This window comes from Leptosomus discolor, chromosome 6 (genome assembly GCF_034619465.1).
Source record: "Leptosomus discolor isolate bLepDis1 chromosome 6, bLepDis1.hap2, whole genome shotgun sequence".
In the NCBI taxonomy this organism is placed as follows: domain Eukaryota; kingdom Metazoa; phylum Chordata; class Aves; order Leptosomiformes; family Leptosomidae; genus Leptosomus; species Leptosomus discolor.
This window is the reverse complement of record NC_141396.1, coordinates 40005676-40026692: the sequence shown is the minus strand read 5'-3', so window position 1 is coordinate 40026692 and position 21017 is coordinate 40005676. Positions and strand designations below refer to the sequence as shown.

Here is a 21017-nt window from a genome sequence, read left to right as displayed (position 1 = left end):
AACATCATGATCATCTGTCCTTTTGATCATGAAAAAAAAAAGTCACCAGCAACACTAAAATCACATTGACTAAACAATCATTGCTAAGAAGTTATAACCTCTTTTCAGTGTGTCACTGGAACAGAAAATAAGAAAGCAAGTAGCCTGTGGGTCATACTCTTTCTAACAGCAGTCAAATAAGTATTTGGCACACCAGTGAACAGGTGAGGAAGATCACAGGTAGTGAATGCATGCTTTGGGGATAAAAAGTGCACTGTAGAGAGGATACAAGTAAACACACTGAGAAAGGGTCACTGTATTTTGTGTGAAACTCAGTTTCTTGTACTGTTAAAGAAACCTACCATTTCTTATTACCATTTTCAGCTGCAGGCAGCAGTGGCTGCCTGTGATTGCTCCCACTGTCCCATAAACCCCACTTCGTTTTCTATGTCACTAGCTTAAATTCTTCCACCAAGGAAGCCTCCAGCACACGTTCAGAGACACCATGTTACTTTTAACTTTGTCACAACTCATCACACCAAAATTTTTAAATCAGTAATGAAGAGCACAAGGAGTTCTAAGATTAATTCTCATCTTTCACTATGAAAGCAGCAGAAGTTCCGACTAGGTGTCCACTTCCTTCTGCAAAGACAGCTTTATTGTTTTGTTAGTGGGGAAAAAAAGAAAGAAGATAGCTGCACTGGACAGCTCATAGCTTCAAGATTAAAAAAAAAGATTTTATTTCTCTTCATTCACTGGTTTTCATACTTCAAGTGCTGTAACATATATCTGGAACCTATGGCCCAGCTCCCTACAACATTACTGTCCTCTTTGTTTGGCTCTAGGCTTGTACCACTGCAAGGTGACCTGCATATGCAGAGTAAAATTAAGTCAATGCTCAGAATTACCAGTAGCTTGGAGCAGGTTCTTCCTTGCAAAGCTTGGGGAAAAAGAATAGAGAAAAAGATGATGGTTGAAGAAAAGATGTTTGAAGAAAATCAGTTGCAGCTAGAATCTTTTAATTTGCCCCCTTGATTGTATCACACTATTTTGTTCATTACATACTTCAGAATGAAAGCAAGTATTTTCACAAATTTCTTAAGGAATTAAGAGAAGTTAGAGGATCTTAAAAGAGATGGTAAAACAGCACTCTCATGAAACAGAGCTGCTGTTTTGCTAAAGCTCTTGACATATGTTTAATTACCACTGAAAGTCTTTAAACAGACTTGAGTGTTCCCCAAAGTAATGAGAGACACCTAATTCACAACTGGTTTAGTATATCAACTGAATGGATACTCCTTGTGCAAATACCAAGATAATACAGCAAGCATAAAACACTGCCTTAGCTGTTTTAAAACTAGGCATTTCTACGAAAGATTTGTCAAGTATGGTTTGGAAAGGAGTGTTGATGCTATTACTGGAAATTCACGCAGGGAAAAAAGTAGTACAGCCTCATATCAGGGATTTCCTATTTATTACTGAAGCAAACCATATTTACTTCTCTTTTATAATAAACATAAGTCAAACAAAAGATCAACAGTTGCAATTTATAGCTTTCTTAGGGCCACTAAAATAGTTCTTACATAGATAATTCTTCCCCAAGCAATAAATGTAGCATTTTCATCGCCTCCACAAATATCTTTTATCCTAAGTACACCAGGCCCTGATAAATGTTATGGATGATAAATGTGAAGGAAATTTCACTTGTGACTTATTTTATTTGTACCCTGCCATTAGAATGAAGTTGGGAATTGATGAGAGCATTCTATGCCTTGGAGAGAAGAAACATTCGTAGCTCTGATGTCAAGCAAGTTTATTAATTTAGACAACTTGAAGACAAATGCTATCATCTCTAGATATAACCAGTTTGCAAATAATAAGATCTGAGGGAAAGCCCAAGGCCTTACTTGATCCAAAAAGAAACCGTAATGAGCCTGATCTACAGATCAGGACTTATCTATATTCAATACAAGAAAACCAAACTTAAATTATGATATCCAAAATAATAGCTATTCTTACTAAACAGGGGAAACAGCTGCTCAGATCTTAAGATACTGGGAGTATTAAGGACCAGGATAAAATATACATGAAGTATGTAACAGGTAAATTGCCATGCTGTCCAAGTTCAATGCTCCAGGAGAGAGACAGCCTGAAGAGTGACGTTGCTAATGGGAATCTAATGCTGACTGGTAATGGAGGGTGACAATGAAGTGCCAAAGTCAGAAAAAGTGATGGGTAAATATGCACAGATGGTTATGGCCTTGGTCACTAACCTTTTTGAATGCACAGAAGCTGCATAACCACAACAAACAACATCCACAGGACCATGGGGAAGGGAGAGCACGTTATTTTTTTCCGGTCTGTTTCTACCAGCAAGGCTGCAAGTCTCAGGTATTTTCAAACCATGTCTCCTTCCAGTGTAGGGCATGATAACTTTTAAAAGCAGTATCTACCGACCCTCTACACCTCTCCAAGCTACAAAGAAGAAATGGCCAGCTGGACTGCAAAGAAATTTAGCAGAGAGAAGAGACTGAGTCTGATGGGAGAGACAAGGCTGGAGCTTGTCAATAATTACACTAATGAAAAAAGATTAGAAAAAGCCTGGGGAGAAGGCAAGGAGAAAAGCTGTCAAACACACAAAACCCAAAAGCCACCTCCTCAAAACTAAAACCTCACACATCCAGAAAGAAAATACAGAAGGGGATAACTTCATCAGGAAAGGAAGAGAAAATCATGTGCATTCAAGAAATGCCATTGAGCAACACATGGGACTGATGGGATAGGTCTCCACTGTCATGCCAGTCACCAGCCATGTACCAGCCAGGGCTCCAACCCTATGTGTCTAGTCGTGGAAGAGAAAGAGTATTGACCTGCTGTCCAAGCAGCTGAAAAGCATCTCAATATCACAGGAATGAAACACTACTGTTCCTACGGGATGAACAAGCAGTAGGTGGTAGCTCACGTCCCAAGCTATATAGCTCAGGCTAAACAACACAAATTCAGAGCATACTGTGTGCTACACATCACCTAACATATTATTCGGAGGCTAATGCACAAGTTGGCTACGTTTGTCATGCAGCCTGGCAGAGGCAAAGCTGTGGAAAAATGGGTCTGCATCTAAACTAAAATCCAGGATTCAGTGTCTTAATCACAAATCGATAAAGCTAAGGCATCTCTACCAATGCCTTTGTATCATAAAACAAATCTGAGAACTTCAAAACAGCTGAGGAACATGGGCTGCCAGAGCCTTCAGCTGCAATTCTCCTAGCCTTCTTGCATGGGTTACCTATTTACTTAGAACTGGGGACTTCACTGCTGCTATAAAAAGAACAGAGGTTTCTGCTAATCTGCAAGATCTGTCTGAAAGGCATGCTCAACCACAGAGCAGTTCAGAGCAAGGGGATTTGTGTCTCTGCTCTTGAGCTCTCTAACTTTGCACATACAGTGCTGGCTGAAAAACAGCCTGCTCAACTTATGTTTTCCAGTCTAAGGAGAATTCATGACCATGGTATTTACTATCATGACTGTGGTATTACTGATTATACAACATAACCTGATATATACTCAATGTTACACCATGCATTACTGTTATTGTGAACTCTGCGGCAAGATCTATTTTAACATAGTTCTAATTAAGCTTATTTATTCTGGGAAGCAAAATGCTTCAGTAAGCCTTGGTGCAGAACTGTTTCTCACCTTAAAATAATTAAAGTTGTCTTTCAAAACAGAATTGCAATCTGCTCAAAATCTTTGATTGAAAACTGTGATCAATCTATTTCTTAAATTGCCCTTTCCCTGTTAGCCTTTGAAATCAAAGCCTTTATGGGGAATATTATCCATGAAATGCAAGCAGACAAGTTGCACTAACACTGGAAGTTTGGGAGTCTCCTAAAGCTCACTCTAATAAAAGATCTGATGCATACTGAAAAGTCTTCTTTCAGAGATGAGGAAATCTGGCTGGACAAATTCTTCCTGTGCAAACCGAAATTTACAGATCAGCTGAAGTTTTTCAGGCTTTCTCATACAAAGTACATAACTCGTCAGGGAAATAGTAATAGGCAGTGTGCTTCTCTTTAGTTAGAGTTTGTATTATTGAAAAGAAAATACTTTGAGAAGGAGTTCTTTAGAGGAAGAAGTACAAAATACTTTATCTGCTTATATTGTTCCTTTTCATATATTTCAGAACTATTGCTTCATTCTGCACTCACAGATCAAAATAATTGCGCTACAATAAGGTAGTATTAAAGTTCCACAGTGTGAACAGATTCCATTAATTTTATTTTTTTTGGCAATCTTGTTTTACTGATTACAAAAAGGTCAGTTAAGCAAAAGCCTTTTTCAATACAAGCCTTTTTGTACACAAAAATCTCTGTTCAGTGAGTATTTACTGAAAGAAGCACGCACTATCTTCATAGACAATGGAACTGACGTGGAGCAGATAGAGGTGGTATTTACAGGAGTAACAGAAAATTCACTGGGAACGCCCTTGGGATAACTGACCATTGTTAAGAATACCTAATTACTAACTCCCAAATACCCTGAAAAGCACAACTTCAAAAAAGCTTCAATTCACTGTAATTAATTAATGCTCTGTATGCTAGTCAAGTAGCAAATCTTTGTCTAAATTACCTTGATCTAGTGATACCTGTTTGCTCTAAGAAAGGTAACTAATTCAGGTGTCATGGGAGAGAAATGCTCTAAATTATTAATGATCTTCTAAGATGACTGAAATACCCAAGTTTAACTTACATGATGAAACACAATGCACTGAAATAAGGCTACTTATGGTTCACTTCGTGGATGAACACCCTCTTGAAATGTTGGTCTCCTCGGATCAAGAACGAGACAGCAAGGAGGAACACGGCATGGTATCTGCGTCTACACAAAGCACACTGGTGTGCCTCAAGGCCCCTGGGACAGACAGAGACTATTAGACTGCCCTGCTAGACACACTGTGTCTAGGATCAAGGATACAATAATGTTTCTTTTACTTTCATTTACAGTCAGTGGCAATTATTTAGTTAGATCACAAGGTGAGAAAACACTAGTTTTCAACTGTTGGCCCTTCTGAGCACATTGCTGTGGCAGAGAGACTACCGTGATCTTCTACAACACCATAGTTCTGCATGCTGTAGCCATGAATATGGTTTTCTGAGTTTCTAAATTCTAAGCCCCACTGATTTAAGCCCCTGTACAGAGTACAGTGCAAACTTAATGTTTTAGCCACGCTCAAAGGTTAAACACTGCAGTGCCTCACTTTTACACTTCAGACATTAGAATGGAATTTGGAATCCAGTGCTGGGCACCCAGAACCACATGTAGAAAGCATAAAAAAAAAAAAAAAAAAAAAAAGAAAAAAAAAGAGAGAGAGACTTAAAATGTCTTTAAAAATGCCAATTCAATCCTTGCACTCTGCACACAGCTGCTCTGGGCCAGCCCAGACCACAGAGAAAACAGTTCTCTCAGATGCCTTTCCAAGGGTTGCCAGATGGTGCCTCTGTACTCTCAGGAAACATGACCCCAAACAAGTTTTGGGGTCTGCAATGCTAAAATTGTTCTCATTTTTTCATGAAGTGATCATTGCAGAAGAAATGGGCACAGTCTGAGATTAAGGGGCAAGATCTTAGATTAGTGGCTTTCAGAGAAACCCTCCCAGAGCTAGGTCACCTCTGATCTTTCCTATCCAATGATTCTTGGACCATGCCCTGAAAAGCACAACTTCAAAAAAGCTTCAAAGATAGACAATAACTTCCTCTGGACTTCCGAAGTAGTTTAGTGGCCTGGTGGTTGAGTCTTCTCATACAAAACAATCTAAACCCCTGTCAGTCTTTTCTGAGTTCCACAAAGTGACAGTGGCAAGGGACATCTGCGTTGCTGCTCTCCTTCAGTCACATTAAAAAGGAAGACTGTAGCTGCCTGGGAGGCTGGGAACGCCCTTGGGATAACTGACCATTGTTAAGAATACCTAATTACAAACTCCCAAATGGCTTTATAAACTAGGCACTGAGCTGCCCTTTTTTGTCAAGACTCAGGCAGAAACACATTTCTGAAGTGCTGAGTAAATGTTTTCGGGACTAGACATTCGTATTTGGAGGTTTGAATTCTGCTTAAATCACACATTACACAGTAAGACAATACAACGGGGCTTCCATTTATCTATATAAATGAACTGACACATACATACTCACATAAGCCAAAAATAAATAGCACAGAAGGCTTTTGCTTTCTTCTAACAAAAGTTATACTATACATATTTATTTCTAACTTGCCCCTCTGAAACGCAAAGATGTGAATTCTTGCCTTGAAATCCCATCCAAACGAATACACAAAAATTTGTGAAAACAATTTGGGCTTGATGTATTTTCTCATTCATGCGTCATTTTTCTGCCCATCTACAACTAAGTCTCATTGCTAGGGAAATAAAAATATTTTCCTGACTACTCAGTTAATGTATACTTAATTGCTTGCCGTGTTGTATTGTTAACAGTGATGGGTAGTAGGTCATGTTATTCCAAGGTCAGAGGAAAACCACAAGTCTGTTAATGCTCTGGGTTATAACTCAGAACAACAGTAACTTTAGAAGCACAGCTGAGCATTTTAAACAATCAAGAGCATTATAAGGCATGCAAAAGTGATGAAACGGTGTCAGCCAGGCCACACACTAAATGGAAAGCCATATTTCTTGATGAAGGCATAAGTAGGTCTGTATTAATTTTGATGGAATAAGCAGTCCCCAAAAGTCAAAAGGTGTCAAGATGTCTGTCACCACACAACATTAGGCAGTTAAGTAAGCCTTGGGGCTTAGAATACAGAAACCTCAACTACTTAGTGCCACAGCAATATTGTTACGTCTCTTAGACCTTCGTTAACAACACAGAAAAAGGAGCAGGGGGGAAAAGGGAAAAAAAAAATCATTAAAACACCAAAAATTTAAGGCGTGCAGCACCACAGAGTTTTCAAATACAAAAATTTGTCCAACAGACTTCATAGATGATGATGTTTTCTCTAGAGGACATCGGGGATAAAAAGGAGAGCTGATACCATACAGTATACTGTGTCCTAGTCCAATATCCCATGGGATTTAGAGCAGAGTGCAGCAGGCACAGCCCACAGTGCTGGTCTGGCTTGGTTACAGCTGCAGGGGGAAGAGTTTCAGTCCCTAGAAGATCAGGAATCCAGTAACTGGTGGGTTTAGAAAGGTAATGGTTCGTACCACCACGATTACAGGAAAGGCACCCAGAGGAAACATTGGTCTCCAAAAGACTGGAGCTGGGGCTGCTGTACCCCAAGCAGAAGTGAGATCCCGTGTGGAAAATGTCCTGCTGCCCCATGTGCTGACCTCCAAACTCGCGGAGATACCAGAACTGGGAAGTAAAAATCCATTTTGGCTTGTCTCCCAGGGCCAACGACGACCCTGTCAGGGCCGGAGATGGCAATCAGTGTGTGAACCGGACCAGTGTTAAAGGTAGGAAAGATGATTAATCTTTCTGGCCCCTTCTTTCCGTTTGCTTCAGCTGAGCCAATCCCAGAGACTGATGACTCCTTACCGAAATAACAGGCTTCAGCCACCTAACGAGCCTTACTTACCTCTATGGAGAAAATTACTCTCAGTTTTGTGAGAACAATGTTGAACAAGCAGCATGTGAACTAGTTTAGGGAGTAGCAGTTTTGTAACTGTAGAATTACACCCTCCTCCAAAGAGACACCACTTATTTCTGATATAAACCAGTTAAAAAGCAAAGGTCCTCCATGAAATTTCACTGACTTGTTGAAATAAGCATCCATGTCCTTGGAACAGTTTGCCATGCTACCAGCTAGCAACTTTAAATCAGCCCCTGACCCAGGAGGAGCCTGTCAAACAGCAGGGAGTAAGTCCAAAAGAGCTGTAAATCAAGGAAATTGTGCAAAGGAACCAGGAAGCCTGGTGAACTAGTCAAAACTACAGTTCCCTGGCATGTGAAAGGCATGGAGATTTAAGGGGCTGAGCTGACCCGTTTCATCTATTTGTTTGTAAAATAAAAGCTGAGAAGCTTATGCAGCCTCATTGGTGATCCTGGCAAGCCCAGCCAAGTCCTGACCCTTTCATTTCACGTACTGTTACCAGAAGCTTAGGGTGCAGGAGCAGTGAAGTCAGCTTGTCAAGTAAGCTATATTGCCGGAAAATTTTAAGAAGAAAGGTGCCCCACCACTGGTAGAAAGTATCCTAACAAAAGAAAACAGCTACAGCCAGGTAAAAGATAGTGATGGAGACCTCAAACCAAGCAGCAGTAAAGAGAACACACACAAGCAAGAAAGTGTGACATTTCATTGTGAGAACAACTAACACACATACACCTGCAGATACAAAACTGCAGAGAAAAAAAATATGGTATTGAGGGAGGAAATCCAGATAATGAGATAGCAGGGAGTGGATTTTTGTAAGAGTATGTTGTTGTTGCTATAACAACAACAACATTACAACACCATCCATCACGAGCAGTCAGTACCGTATTCGAGCGACCTGTTGCTTTCTGTTTGTCAAGTGACTGCTGTACTAGTAAGAACTCTTACGCTTATTGCAAAAAGATGAGATTTATGCTAGCATTGCAAAATCACAAATGTCTTTCAGTGATGTTACAACAGTTCTTTGGACTTTAATTATTTGATTTTCTTGTGGGATAATCTTGATATTTTCTCTAAAATAAAAAAAAAAATCCTTGACGTTTGCATAACATCACAATTACTTCTGAGAATGTTACTGGTTTTATCTGTACTACCACACCTCTAGCAACCTCTTGCTCTGTCTTCACTAGGCTAGGCGATGCGTGAAGAATAAAAGGACCAATAACATGGCTGCTACTTGCTCCAGCCTGGCTACTGAACTGTTCACAGACTTAAGTATCAACAACTTCTGCTACAACAGGTAGTCAACCCTGTTTCAGCATAGTTCAGAGAAAATACTAACAAAGCCCTCTACAGTTTATTTTTGGTGGGTTTTACACAGTTGAGCTTCAAAAGCCGTATCTCACCTTATGTACAACTACTTTATCTTAAGCAGCATGCCATGATTAACTGAATTTTTATTTCAAAAGCAACTACTACATTCCACATGTTAAAATGGATCAGATGTCCTGTTAAGTTCCAGGACAAAGAGAATGAATCTCTAAATGAAAGGAAGAGAAATGTCTTGGCAGTAGCATTTCTATGCCCCAGATAGTATCTCAGCAGCATAGCATAGTCTGAAACAGATTGTAAGTCTTTTATTTAAATATTCATATTTCACAGGTGGAAGTTAGAAATGAAAACAACTGAACTCATAGCTATCAAGAATGGCGAGTAGTTCATAAGTAACAAAATTACAAATACTAAGATGAATTACTGAAGCTAACTTTAACCAGATTTTTAATGGAAAAGATGTAGGCTCTTTTATAGTTACTCCATATTGCCACAGAATTGTATAAAGGCTCTCAAAGTTTGTCAATACTTTGGGAAAAAAAAATTCTCAGTAAATACTGACCAGGAAGGCAAACCTTATAAAGCTGAAGAAACTAAAATAGGGAAAAGAGCATGCACAGAAATAATACATAAGATTTTCTTCTCTTGTGGTTGAAGACGTGGTGAGCAAGGGTCCAAACCACAGAGCTTTGATGACTGCTCCTTACAAACTGTCAAAGATTTCTCTGTTTCAATCTCAAAGCTGAACACTGCCTCCTAGAATAGCCCAGAATAATGTGGATATATTATTTTAGATCTGCCCTTACACGCTGTAATTTTAAGGTCAGCTACATAGAGACTTCTCTATGGCACAAGCCCACAGCAGAACTGCTGCACTCCGATGTACCTTGCAGAATCCAGCTGCAGTAAATCCCCCGTTAGGATTGCTGTCAGCTTTTAGAAAAACTAATTCCATTGCTTCTGCTTGGCAAACAAATACACGTCCCTAAACAGCCCTCCATTTTTGAATATGGAAACTGAAAATCACAATTTTGTTATACTAAACACAAACGCGAGCAGCAGTTTGTCAGTTTGATTGCGGGGTCATTGCATGCCTGATCAATGCAAACATAGAAGACTTAGAAATACCTCCCAATAAAAAAGTTTTATTTTTTAAGAGAAGTGGCACAGGCACTTTTCCAGACTTTTCCTGAGAGCTTAAAAAAACTGAAGCTGGACAGTGCTTTCATCTGTCACTTCCGAAAAAAGTTCAATGCATTTGACTAGATAAAGTACAAATCTGTAATATAGATGCCCACATAAACCGATCTTTAGGAGAAGGTAAGAAGGAAGACTGGCTATTTAATAGCACGGAGAAGAAACTGTAAGAAGACGCACATATCTGAGTAATGTAAAACATTGACTGCATTGGCTCTTGTTGAAGAACAACAAAAAGGCAGAAGCAGCAGCAAAGTCACTTTGTTTCAAGATCAAAGGACATCACCCCAGCAATACACAGGCTTTATCTACACAAACCTTTCTGAGGTAAAGGAAAATTGTTGCAGACTACAGCTATATTTGATCAAGACCCATATAAAAAGCTACAATCAGACTACCTGAAGTGCCTGACTACACATTGTAACAGCCCATTTTCTTAAACTTTTACAGGAAACTCACCCCATCTGGTCTGCCATCCGAGGCTGTAACAATCAGAATATAGCGATCAGTGCTTTCTCTGTCCAAGGGCTTTCCTAAGGCTAGCAGTCCAGAACTAGTAACAGAACAAAAACATAAAATGTTATTACAACAGGTTTAATATATCTACAAGCACTTTTGTTCCACTACCTTGCCTTACACAAATGCTTCCATTTAAGCAAGTTAATAAGCTTCTAGGCTTTATTACAACTGAACGCAAGTTTTCTATAGGTAAAGGCGAATAAAAACGGTGAGCCAATTTCTAATGCTTTCTGCTTCGATACGTGCATAATTTAGGATTAAAATAACAACCTAGTGATCTACAGATTTATACAAAAGACAGACCTACACTGAACACAGGACCCTCATTTGTTAGAAAGCTGCACTGCTACAATAAATGAGAAGAGAAAATGGCAAGCAGTCTGTTAATCACAGAGGAGTCCCGATATCCCTGACAGGATTGCAGCAGTAAACTCTGGGAATACAACACGCGTGGTCTTAAGTATGAGCCTCCTCAGACTTTTACAGGGAAAAGTCTCTGACTTGCATGATGTCTAATTGCAGTAAAAGTGCTGCAACAAACTAATGCCCTTTCAGTGCAAGCACAGATCCATCATATTCCCTAATAATAAAATATTAACATAGGTGCAAATGTTGTGGAAAACGAATTGGGATATTGTGATTATTGATGCCCGTTTAAAAAAGACAGCGAACGAAAGGCTATTTGGAAGCCACATATACAAAATTTAAAATTTTACAAAAACGTTATTTGAAAACATTCCAAATTCCTGTAACTGCTGACAAATAAAACCTAGAATTTTGTCTCTAGGATGATCTCATTTCCTCATGCAGAAGTCTACAAGCCACCTGGAGGTATGCTGCGGCAACACAGAGACAAGATCCCACTGTGAACTCATTACTTTTATATTAGGAAGCATCAGAAAAGTACCATTGATGACCCTGTCTAAGCAAGCTAAACTCCGCTTAACTGAACTGGCAACAGTGGTGTCTTTGTGACCAGCCCTAACACTCTGCATCTCATTTACAGGTTTTTGATCTCTACTGGGACATAGTCAATTATGTAACAAATTGAGATCTCAAATGCCACCCAATTCACAGGCTATTATGCACCCGTAAACGTGGATCCAGGATGATATTTATCCTCTTGTTGCATGGCTAAGCAGCTTCTTCCATGAAACTCCGCCAAAAGCATCACGGTTGGCTTCCAACATTTTAAGAAAAGTGTAACAGTGCATGATTTTGCAGTGCAAAATCCACATGGGCTGGGATCTAGGTATGCTGTGACTTTCCATATGTTACTTCATTTTTAATGGGCATATCAGACACAAGCATTAGGCAGGCACAAGTATAAACTTTACTGGTTGAGCTTACATTTCATGTTCATAACCTACGAACCTAAACAGCTGCTTGCTCAGAAAGAGGTCTTATTAAAACAAACAAAAAAAGCCAAACCCAAACCAAACGAAACCAAAGAGTCCCACCAAACTGTAAGATCTCATTATCTGCACATCTTCAGAACACTTGGATGTATATAATCTGTACCTAAAGATGTTTTATTCCCTTTGAGATTATAAATTTCTGCAGAGTTTCTGCTGTAACTCCTTACTCTCAGAGAAGACCTCAACAAACTGATTCCAGGCCAGAACTTTTTCCATTGTTTTCAGCAGAGACAAATACCAATACTTACTGGCAAGCTGTTACTGCAAGCAGTTTCTTCAAACAAATAATACAGACATGGGTGGAAACAGGGAGTGGGAGCATAACTCTCCCCTAGGATTGAAAGGTTGGTAGGTAAAATAATATCCAAGCTCAGTAATCAAAGAAAAAAATATTTCAGGAAATGCTACATGCAATCTGCCTCACTGCTACGTAACGAAAACGTGTCATGTTTTGGCAGGTGTCATGTTTTGCTTCCTCAAAACAGGAAACGCTAGCAACTTTGTTGTACCTAATACTAAATACTTCTCGGAGGTTGGTAAAAACCAAGGGGACACATGAACATTGTGCATAGCTTTGTAACCCAGTAAATATAGAGCTTATGCGTCTTGTCACAAGCGTCGTGCTTCCTTTTCTACAATTGTGTAGTGCAATGCCTATTCACATATATTTTTTTTGTAACTAATAGGTATCTGTAACATGGTTATTGTGCGGAGATTGAACTAACTATGGAGCAGTGCAGGCACGGCCTCTAGTGCAGTGAACGTTCAGGCACAGGATGACACCAGAGCCCCTGGGCTACAAACACCTCATCAGTGGCCTACTACTGATCAAAGAAACACAACCTTAGGAGCTGCCCCAAACCAGCCTAGAGTCACAAAGAGAACAACAAACAAGTGTCCATATATATAAAAGACACCACATGCAGTAAAAGTTCAGATGTCACACAGATGGGGAAAAAAAATAAGGTGTGGTACAGAGCGTGTTAACATACACAAAAAATATTTAAAATGGATCCTAGAGTGAGAAGAATGAAAACATCAGCATCACCCTCCTCCTCCCAGGGCAGGACTTCAGGTGCTGAAGACAGCATAGATCCCTGCTCCAGTGGAAATGATTGCCCTGAGGGCCCAAAGGGAAAGTCGAAGGGTAAAATGTAACACCACAGCAAAGGACAGGCTTTATAAACTTTACAGATATATTTATATACATTTTTATATAAAGCCATATATAATTTATATAATATAAATCTATGTAGCTATATACAGCTATAATGACATATAGCTATACACAAATATATATAGCTATGTATCATTAAAATATGTGTATATACACATATATATGATTATACGTATATAAACGTTAAAATTACTTATATACATAAAATGTATTACATGTTCATGCTTTATATTAACATATATGCACATACCAAAACATATGTGTATTTGCAATTTTAGCTATTTGCATTAGTGTCAATGACAACTGGACTACTAATAGCTGTTTAATCAGGCTATTAAGACTTGAATTAGACTATCAGTAAATTCTTAGCTTTGCATATATACACGGCCCACAAGAAGGTAATGAGTGTAAAAGTGGTGAGCTTTCCAGCGATCTGTCCTGTAATTTGTCTGTGACAAATTTATAACTCTGTTATCTCATGGACTGTCTTCTGTTACGGAATATTCAGATGAGCTCAACTAATATTATTGTTGTATTACTGAAGAACATTTAATTTTTAAACTAAACTTTTTAGACTTTATCAATAGCAGACATTGATGCAGTAGTGATGCTACTGAGAAAGGCGTTAACTTTCTTTGAAGGCTGTAGGAAAGTCAGATGTATTATTAATTGACAAAAAATGCTAAACCATGCTCTGTATTTTACCAGTTCTCTTATTTCCATGTTTTTCTGCAAATCAATTAGCTATCATAATAGGTCATATATATTTTTCAGCATTTGTTCATGACACTGCAATGAAGTATGAACAGAGGACTTTTTTAGGAAAGGAACAGCGAATAAAACATAAAACACTTACGTGCTAAAGTATTAATTAATTAATAAAGTATTAATTAAAAAAAAATCAAAGTGGAGCCAAGAATAAAATATTGACAAATACTGTTTTACTGAACTTTAGCTGCACGTATCCATTTACATTTCTCCAATATTGTTGCACTAGCATATTGATTTTTTCATCTCTTCCTTCCTACCACTTGAATAATTGCAATCTATGGTCTCCATTTCAACAGAAGAACATCATACAAGAGACAGGCTAATCTATAAAAGCCTCCTGTGTTTCACTCATGGATTCAGATGTACTCACAATTCATTTAATACTAAGCACCACTTTCCCTGGAGAACATAAGGAGCTACCACATTACTACAGAATGTGCTCAGATTGTATCGTCAAAGAAGAAAGAACAAAACCATCTGACAATCCTCAGGTAGGGGTAAAACTGGCAATATTCAGTACTTGTGCTGCCAGTTAGGGAATTACACAGGGATTAACTGACATGCTCCAGGATGCATGACTATAACCCAGATGAGAAAAAGGAAGAGAGAATCATGGTCACGGTTCTCTGCCTTGGCCCTAAAATATCTAAAAATGTACTTATGTAATATTAAGATTAATTCCTGTAGCCTTAATATGTCACTTACATTAACTATATGCTTTGTTTAATATTAATCCTACTTTAATCTCCTATCAACACATTTCAGGAAAAACGTGCAAAGGGCTGAAGAAACCTTTTCACAAACAATTTCAAAGAAACCAGAGGCAAGGAGAGCTGGAAGGAGAAAACACTTCAAAAAGCTCTCCTTTTTACTAAGAGGCAACAGATCAAAAAGGCAAACGCACACCTGAGTGTGTGCTGAAACCCTCAATACGATGTGATGCTCAGACACACGGGGGGGGATGTGAGGCTGCGGGGCATGTGTTGGGGGGTGTCAGGCTGCCCACGATGGGCCTTGGAGCCTGGGTGGGATGGGAGAGAACTGCCAGCCCTCGGGCCCTGGAAGGTGACACCTGCAACTGCTGCAACACTGTCCATGGACACATAGGGGTGTGCTGTGCCTGCAGCCTTCACAGAGCACACCAGAGATTCCTTATTTGTTTTCAGACTGAATTCGCAGCTGTGAATTCACATGCCACCTTTAATAGCTTGACTTCTGGGTATCGCCACACTGTTTACATCCAAAGCGGGACAACAGAGGAGCTGCCTGGGATCTGACATCTAGCATACCCTCACACCACGGGTCTGGCAGGCCAGAAGTGGGGCTGAATATTCACACATTTTTTAAGTCTCTCTGGTATGGAGAACTACCAGGATTTTTACTGTGCAATGTGAACAGTGCTGTGATAAGCATGAACTATACAAAACAACTACCCACTGAGTAACCCTCCTCAGAACATCTCTTATGTAGCCAGGCACGCTCCTTGTTAATCAAGTTCTAAAGGTCACAGAGCGGGTCAGATTAAGTTTCTCCACGTTAAGGGGAGGATTGCGAGCATCACTTGTGCGGAAAACCCTACAAATCTGCCCTGTGCTGGAGCTATGACTCCTAGACCTCCATCTGAGCTGATGAACAAAGCGTACCTTCCCTGATTTGCACTGAAAACTCCAGCCCTAAGCAATGAATAAAAGCAAGCAGCACAACATCATTTCCTGCTCTTGCCACCTCAATGAAACAGTCTCCTCCCTCTAAGCTGTCCCTTTCCTTGCTTAACAAGTCTTTATTATTCAAGGGCCCATCAGTCTTGGTGGATAACAGCATCAGCATCTCTTGGGATCTTCAAGCCTTTTCCCACATTGTTTCATAAGTGATTTTATTCTCCGTATATAGAAGAACTATCACAGCGAGTAACCTAGAGCTTACTCACAATGTATAGACCTGTTTCAGGGTAGTCTCTCCCTCACATCAAATTAGAACAATTTTTTGCAGTTACACCTGAACAAACAAGCCCCAGGTTATTTTTGTCCCATCATCTACCATGGGAAGTTAGCTTACTACCCCCCATTCTTCCTGCAAAGAAAAAAGATACTTTGGAGTGTAAATAATAGCTGCTTGGGTAAAATAAAGGCGGCAGTGGTGGGACAGGCACAGACCTATCTGATGCTTACAGTTTTGTAATGTACCCTCTCTTTCTAACTTTGTTTAAGTTGGTATTCAATTGAAGGAAAAGAGATTTTAAAGCAATGCTCAAAAGACTTTCCACTACAGACTAAAATGCTTGAAGGCAGGAAACTAAAACAAAAATGGTCTCTGTCATTAGTTAAGAGCTGACAAGCATACAGTTTTTAATTAATCCCTGGTCACTTTTTTAAATAGAGTGTTTCCACCTCAGTGAGTTTTACCTAAAGTGTTTAAAATAAATAAATAGTCCCCTGTAAAAACTCCAGAGTGCAGTATCATTCATAGAGCTCTCGTTAACGTCTAAGAGCCAATATGAGGAACAGCTGAATATGTCTGATTACAAATCTTTTCTTTTGCCCACATATTCACTTGACTGAAAAGTTTCAAGTCTATTTTCTAAGGGTTTTACACTTACCTTTGAGAGAGATTAAAAACTTGTTGTGGATCTCCATTCTGAATGAGGTATCTTACAGGGTCACCCTCTCTATCAAAAGCCTTTAGAGAAAAAGAGGATAAAATTAAGTCAGTTACAAATCTTTCTTTTCTTTCCTTCAATTTATAAACTGGAAAAAATCAACCCTTGAAGTTCTATTAAAGTTATCTACAGGAATGACACCAATCTCTCTATTTCTAAGGCAACAGTGGTAATTACAGATGAGCTACTTAAGATAAAGCGGTAGCACATCAGAATTCTTATGCTACAGAGAAACAACAACATCCTGAGTACAGACTTTCAAATTAGTACTACATGTAAACACACAGCATCACAAGTATGAAATTCAGGCTTTATTCAATAACTTTTACTTTTGTGCAGCTACAGACTGATTAGATGGAATTTTTTGTTTCCTTTGTTCCTATTCTTCATTTCCACTCCTTATCCAGATTCTTCTTTCTGTTAGTTTATCAGAATCCCAATCCTTTTGCCGATGCTCCATTGAGCGATGTAGAAATTGCAGCACTGACCCTCCACAATAATTTGCTTTTTGATGGATGAAGATCAGGATGAGACCTTCAAGAAGGGCTATTAACAGCACCAAAACAAGTACATTCCACCCACTAGATGACAAAGAGGCTTCTCAGAAGTTGAGTAAACTACTTTTGAAGTTAAGCTTCCAAAAATGGCCATAAATATGCCATGTAATTGTTACTCCTTTTGTCAAGTGTACACACACCTTTTCCCCAAAAAGTCTATCAGGTGCTTTTCAGAGAAAATACCGTCTCCTGAACTGTCTAGCAGTTACAACTGTTTAGCATTCAAAATCCAAAGCGACTAAGCACGTTATCATGGGAAAAATAACACAGACACTACTACGAGAATTGCAAGAAGGCCAATCAACAAGTTCAAAGAAGGGCCGATAGGATTTACTAGGAGACAGGTCAAAAAAAAAACCAAAACCAAAACTATAAGAAGAGTGTATTTTTGTGTTTCTCATCTTTCAACAACCAACCTTTTTCTTATCTATTTTCTGTAAGCATTTGTTGTAGACCACAGTCAAGGACTGTGTATCTTTGGGCTTATAAAGCAGTTCTTAAGACAAAAAAAAAAAAAAAAAAAAAAAGGAAAAACAAGAAAAAACCCCAACACCTATCCCCCAACATTAAGAACAGAACTACAAACTATTCCAGTGTAGAGGCAGAACAAGGCACCTAGTAAGAAACCAACTTGCCTAACCAAAGGAAGCATATAGAAAATAGCGGCTAAGTCAGATGAAGGAGACTGGTAGAAAGAAAAAACAAGCCCAGTATGTGAGGATAAAGTCAGAAAAAGTCAAGGCAAAATTGTAACAGAAAAGAATTCAGAAGATAACAAAGAAATGTTTAAATTACAGAGGAAACCTGAGGAGCATGGTACATTGCCATAGTATAAAAGCAGAAAGGAAGATGTTGAGAAGGTCAAGGAGCTAACACTCCTTGCATTTCAGCTGCAATCAAGCAGCTAACAAAATTAACTGTGGTGACAAAGGGGCAAAAATCTCATATGAGAATAGTGAAAGAATAAAGCAGAGAATATGTACATAAACAGAGCATCTTTAAATCATCTGCTGAAATTAAAGCCTCATGAAATTTATCCTAGTGTATAAAAACATGGGCTGAAGCAATCCCAAAGCCATTAGCAGTTTCCTTTGAAAACTCAGAGGACAAACGTGTTGAAGGACAAACACAAGGTACATTTTTCACAGAGGAACTAGCCAGAAAATCACAGACCAGACAGGTAGAGCTCAACTCCCAGAAAATCACAAAGAATCAAATTATTTACAAGAATCTGCAAAGACAATATGGAGATGGATAACACAAAGCCAAATTTCTCAAGAACAAAGTATGTCTAAGCAATCTAAGCTTCTTTTACAACAGGACAACAAGCCTTGTAAACAGAGAAAAAGCTGCAGATGTAATAATGCATCTTGGACACAGTAGGGCTTTTCATAGTGCCTTACGTGAAATTTTCAGAAACAAGTTTAGACAACATGATGTCCAAATGGAAGATGGGATTAGGCAAGAATAAAACTGATTGTAAAAATTAAGGTCAGACAGCAGTGGATCACATTTAGTATTGACTAAATTCTGCAAAGGTGTGTCTATTTCTTCCAATACAAATCAGTATTTTTATGAACAACACCAGAACAGGAAATTTGTTTATAAAACCCATGGATGGCACCGAGTGACAGGAGCTGCCAGCACATTAGAGGGTGTGTGCAGAGTTTAGATATTCTTATGCTGAAGATATGAACCATCAGGATCTGACTCAGTAAAGACAAGTGAAAAATTGTTAGCAAAGAATATGAAACTATACAAATGCTAGATGCAGAAAATCTGCAAAGTTGGCAGCTCTGAGGACTATCATAGATACTGAATCACCAGAATCACATCGTTGCTTCTGTCTTTAGTGGTCCTCTGTATTCTTTTAACCTCACTTGCAGGGGATCCTGTCCTCACTTCACATTTAGAGGTACCACAGAGGTTTGTTTATGGTTTACATTAATTCATAACAAGTCAAAAGACTTTCAAAAAGACAGAAAATAAAGATTGGTTCTAGAGCATTTAATTTTCTCCTTATGTTCAAAGAAAACGTACCTTTCAATCAACACACTTTAAAAAAATCAGGGGAAAAAATTTATCATTGTTTAAAAAAACTCCTATTTTCTTTAAAAGCAAAGAACAGCAAGTTATTATGTACATAAGAAAAACACTGAAGATTTGCACATGAGAAAAGAGCAATCTATACCTCCTGTTTTCCAGATCAATTGAATACAGTGACTCCATAAATTGTATGCAATGATTTCATGTTGCTTCCTTCCTGGACGGTGATAACGGTCCTATTTGTTTTGCAGACTCCCAGAAAAATTACACTATTTGCATATTTTAATTAATAATGGCTGGCAGAACATGAAGCAATAAACACCTCCTAGGCATGCAATAAACTTTGAGGTTTATTTACAAATTATTACTGTGGAGATCATTTAATATTGCATTACTTAATCTCAAACACTGTTAATTAAAACACCAGTCACTATCAACTGGGTACACTATAAGATAAACAATACTATAAGAAAAAATATAACCTTCCATCATCTGCATGAAAAATGCAGAAGAAAAGAAGAAAGTAAATTTTATTTTTAGAACATTTATTTTAAAGTCTAATAAGCAAATTTTAAACAGTTGCATTTGCATTGTTATTGACACCGATGTTTTGCAGATCTTCAGATTTGCTGACTTGGGAATATTTAAAATAACTTGCTCACCCCCAGCTTTTGTAATCCTCACACTGTATGCAACACTAACAAAATATTACTAAGAGAGTCATAAACGCATAACCTCTTAACCCTACTGCACCAAACAAAACATACCTTAAGTCCAAAACCCTTAATGTATTGATAAGACTACTCATGGAAGAAAAAGGTGGAGTGACAATTTACACTTGTTAAATATTTGAGGTTCGTTAATATTCCGTGTTACCTATGGCACACTGGCAATACCTTCAGCTATTGTTAAAATTCCACAAAAACCCCAAGATGACTAATTGGTAACTTTCTGTTTGCCTGGAAAAGTCAGCAAAAGATTTCGTATGCTTAAATACTCAGTTTATCAATGTTTAAAATGTCCTGGCCAGTTTTACACAGGGAATAAAAAAAGATGAAGACTGAAATATACTCCACACAATAAAGTCCTTTAATACAGATGGGCGTATTAATCCAGAATGAGGCAGTTGAACTTTCCCTATAAAGACAATGCATCTGCATTACAGACTCAGGACAAGAGACAGTCTTGGACTAATCCCCAAGAGATGAAGCCATGCATATTCGTGATTTAACAATTAAGTATTTTTCATAAACAGAAATTGTCTAGCTGAATTCAAGTCCTGCATAGCATAATGGTAACATAAGATAAATCTACACTGCAGTAACACTAAGCAGAAGACAACATTTTTCTATGCATTTCCAAAGCTCTTACAACTAGCTGATATATTTCACTCTTTCCCAAGCACAGTAACTTGTCATTTCTGGGGATCTTGGGCATGCAGCAAGAGAACACCCACTGCTATAGCACTGAAATGCTCACCAACATCCTGGCTAGGAGGAGAGGAGCTGGCACAAGTATTTTGCATCTCCCCTGCCCTGCCTGGCACAATCTGGCTCTCCCAGATTTACTCAGCATACCTTACCAAGGATCATTTGAAAAGGAAACCAAAATCTAGGCAAAATGTCTGGGGTTTAGCAAAACACTAAAGCAGACAGGTTATTCCAACAACGAGGTTCACTTTCTAACCACATTTAAATTACATAAAATCCTTAAATACTAAAACCCACTAATAGTTTTTCTGCCTCCACAGGTCGCCCAAGCCT

General features: G+C 38.6%; 1 protein-coding gene across 2 annotated transcripts in view; it reads right to left on the bottom strand.

The window, feature by feature from the left end:
• The window catches only part of PCDH15 (protocadherin related 15), a 367987-nt gene that overhangs the window by 141274 nt on the left and 205696 nt on the right, over positions 1–21017 (bottom strand). For both annotated transcript variants that reach the window (XM_086467277.1, XM_086467276.1), the window contains 2 exons: positions 16592–16671; positions 10570–10663 (listed from right to left, as the gene is read on the bottom strand). In XM_086467277.1, the coding sequence (XP_086323403.1) occupies positions 10570–10663; positions 16592–16671 (174 nt within the window). The remainder of the gene's footprint in view (positions 1–10569; positions 10664–16591; positions 16672–21017) is intronic.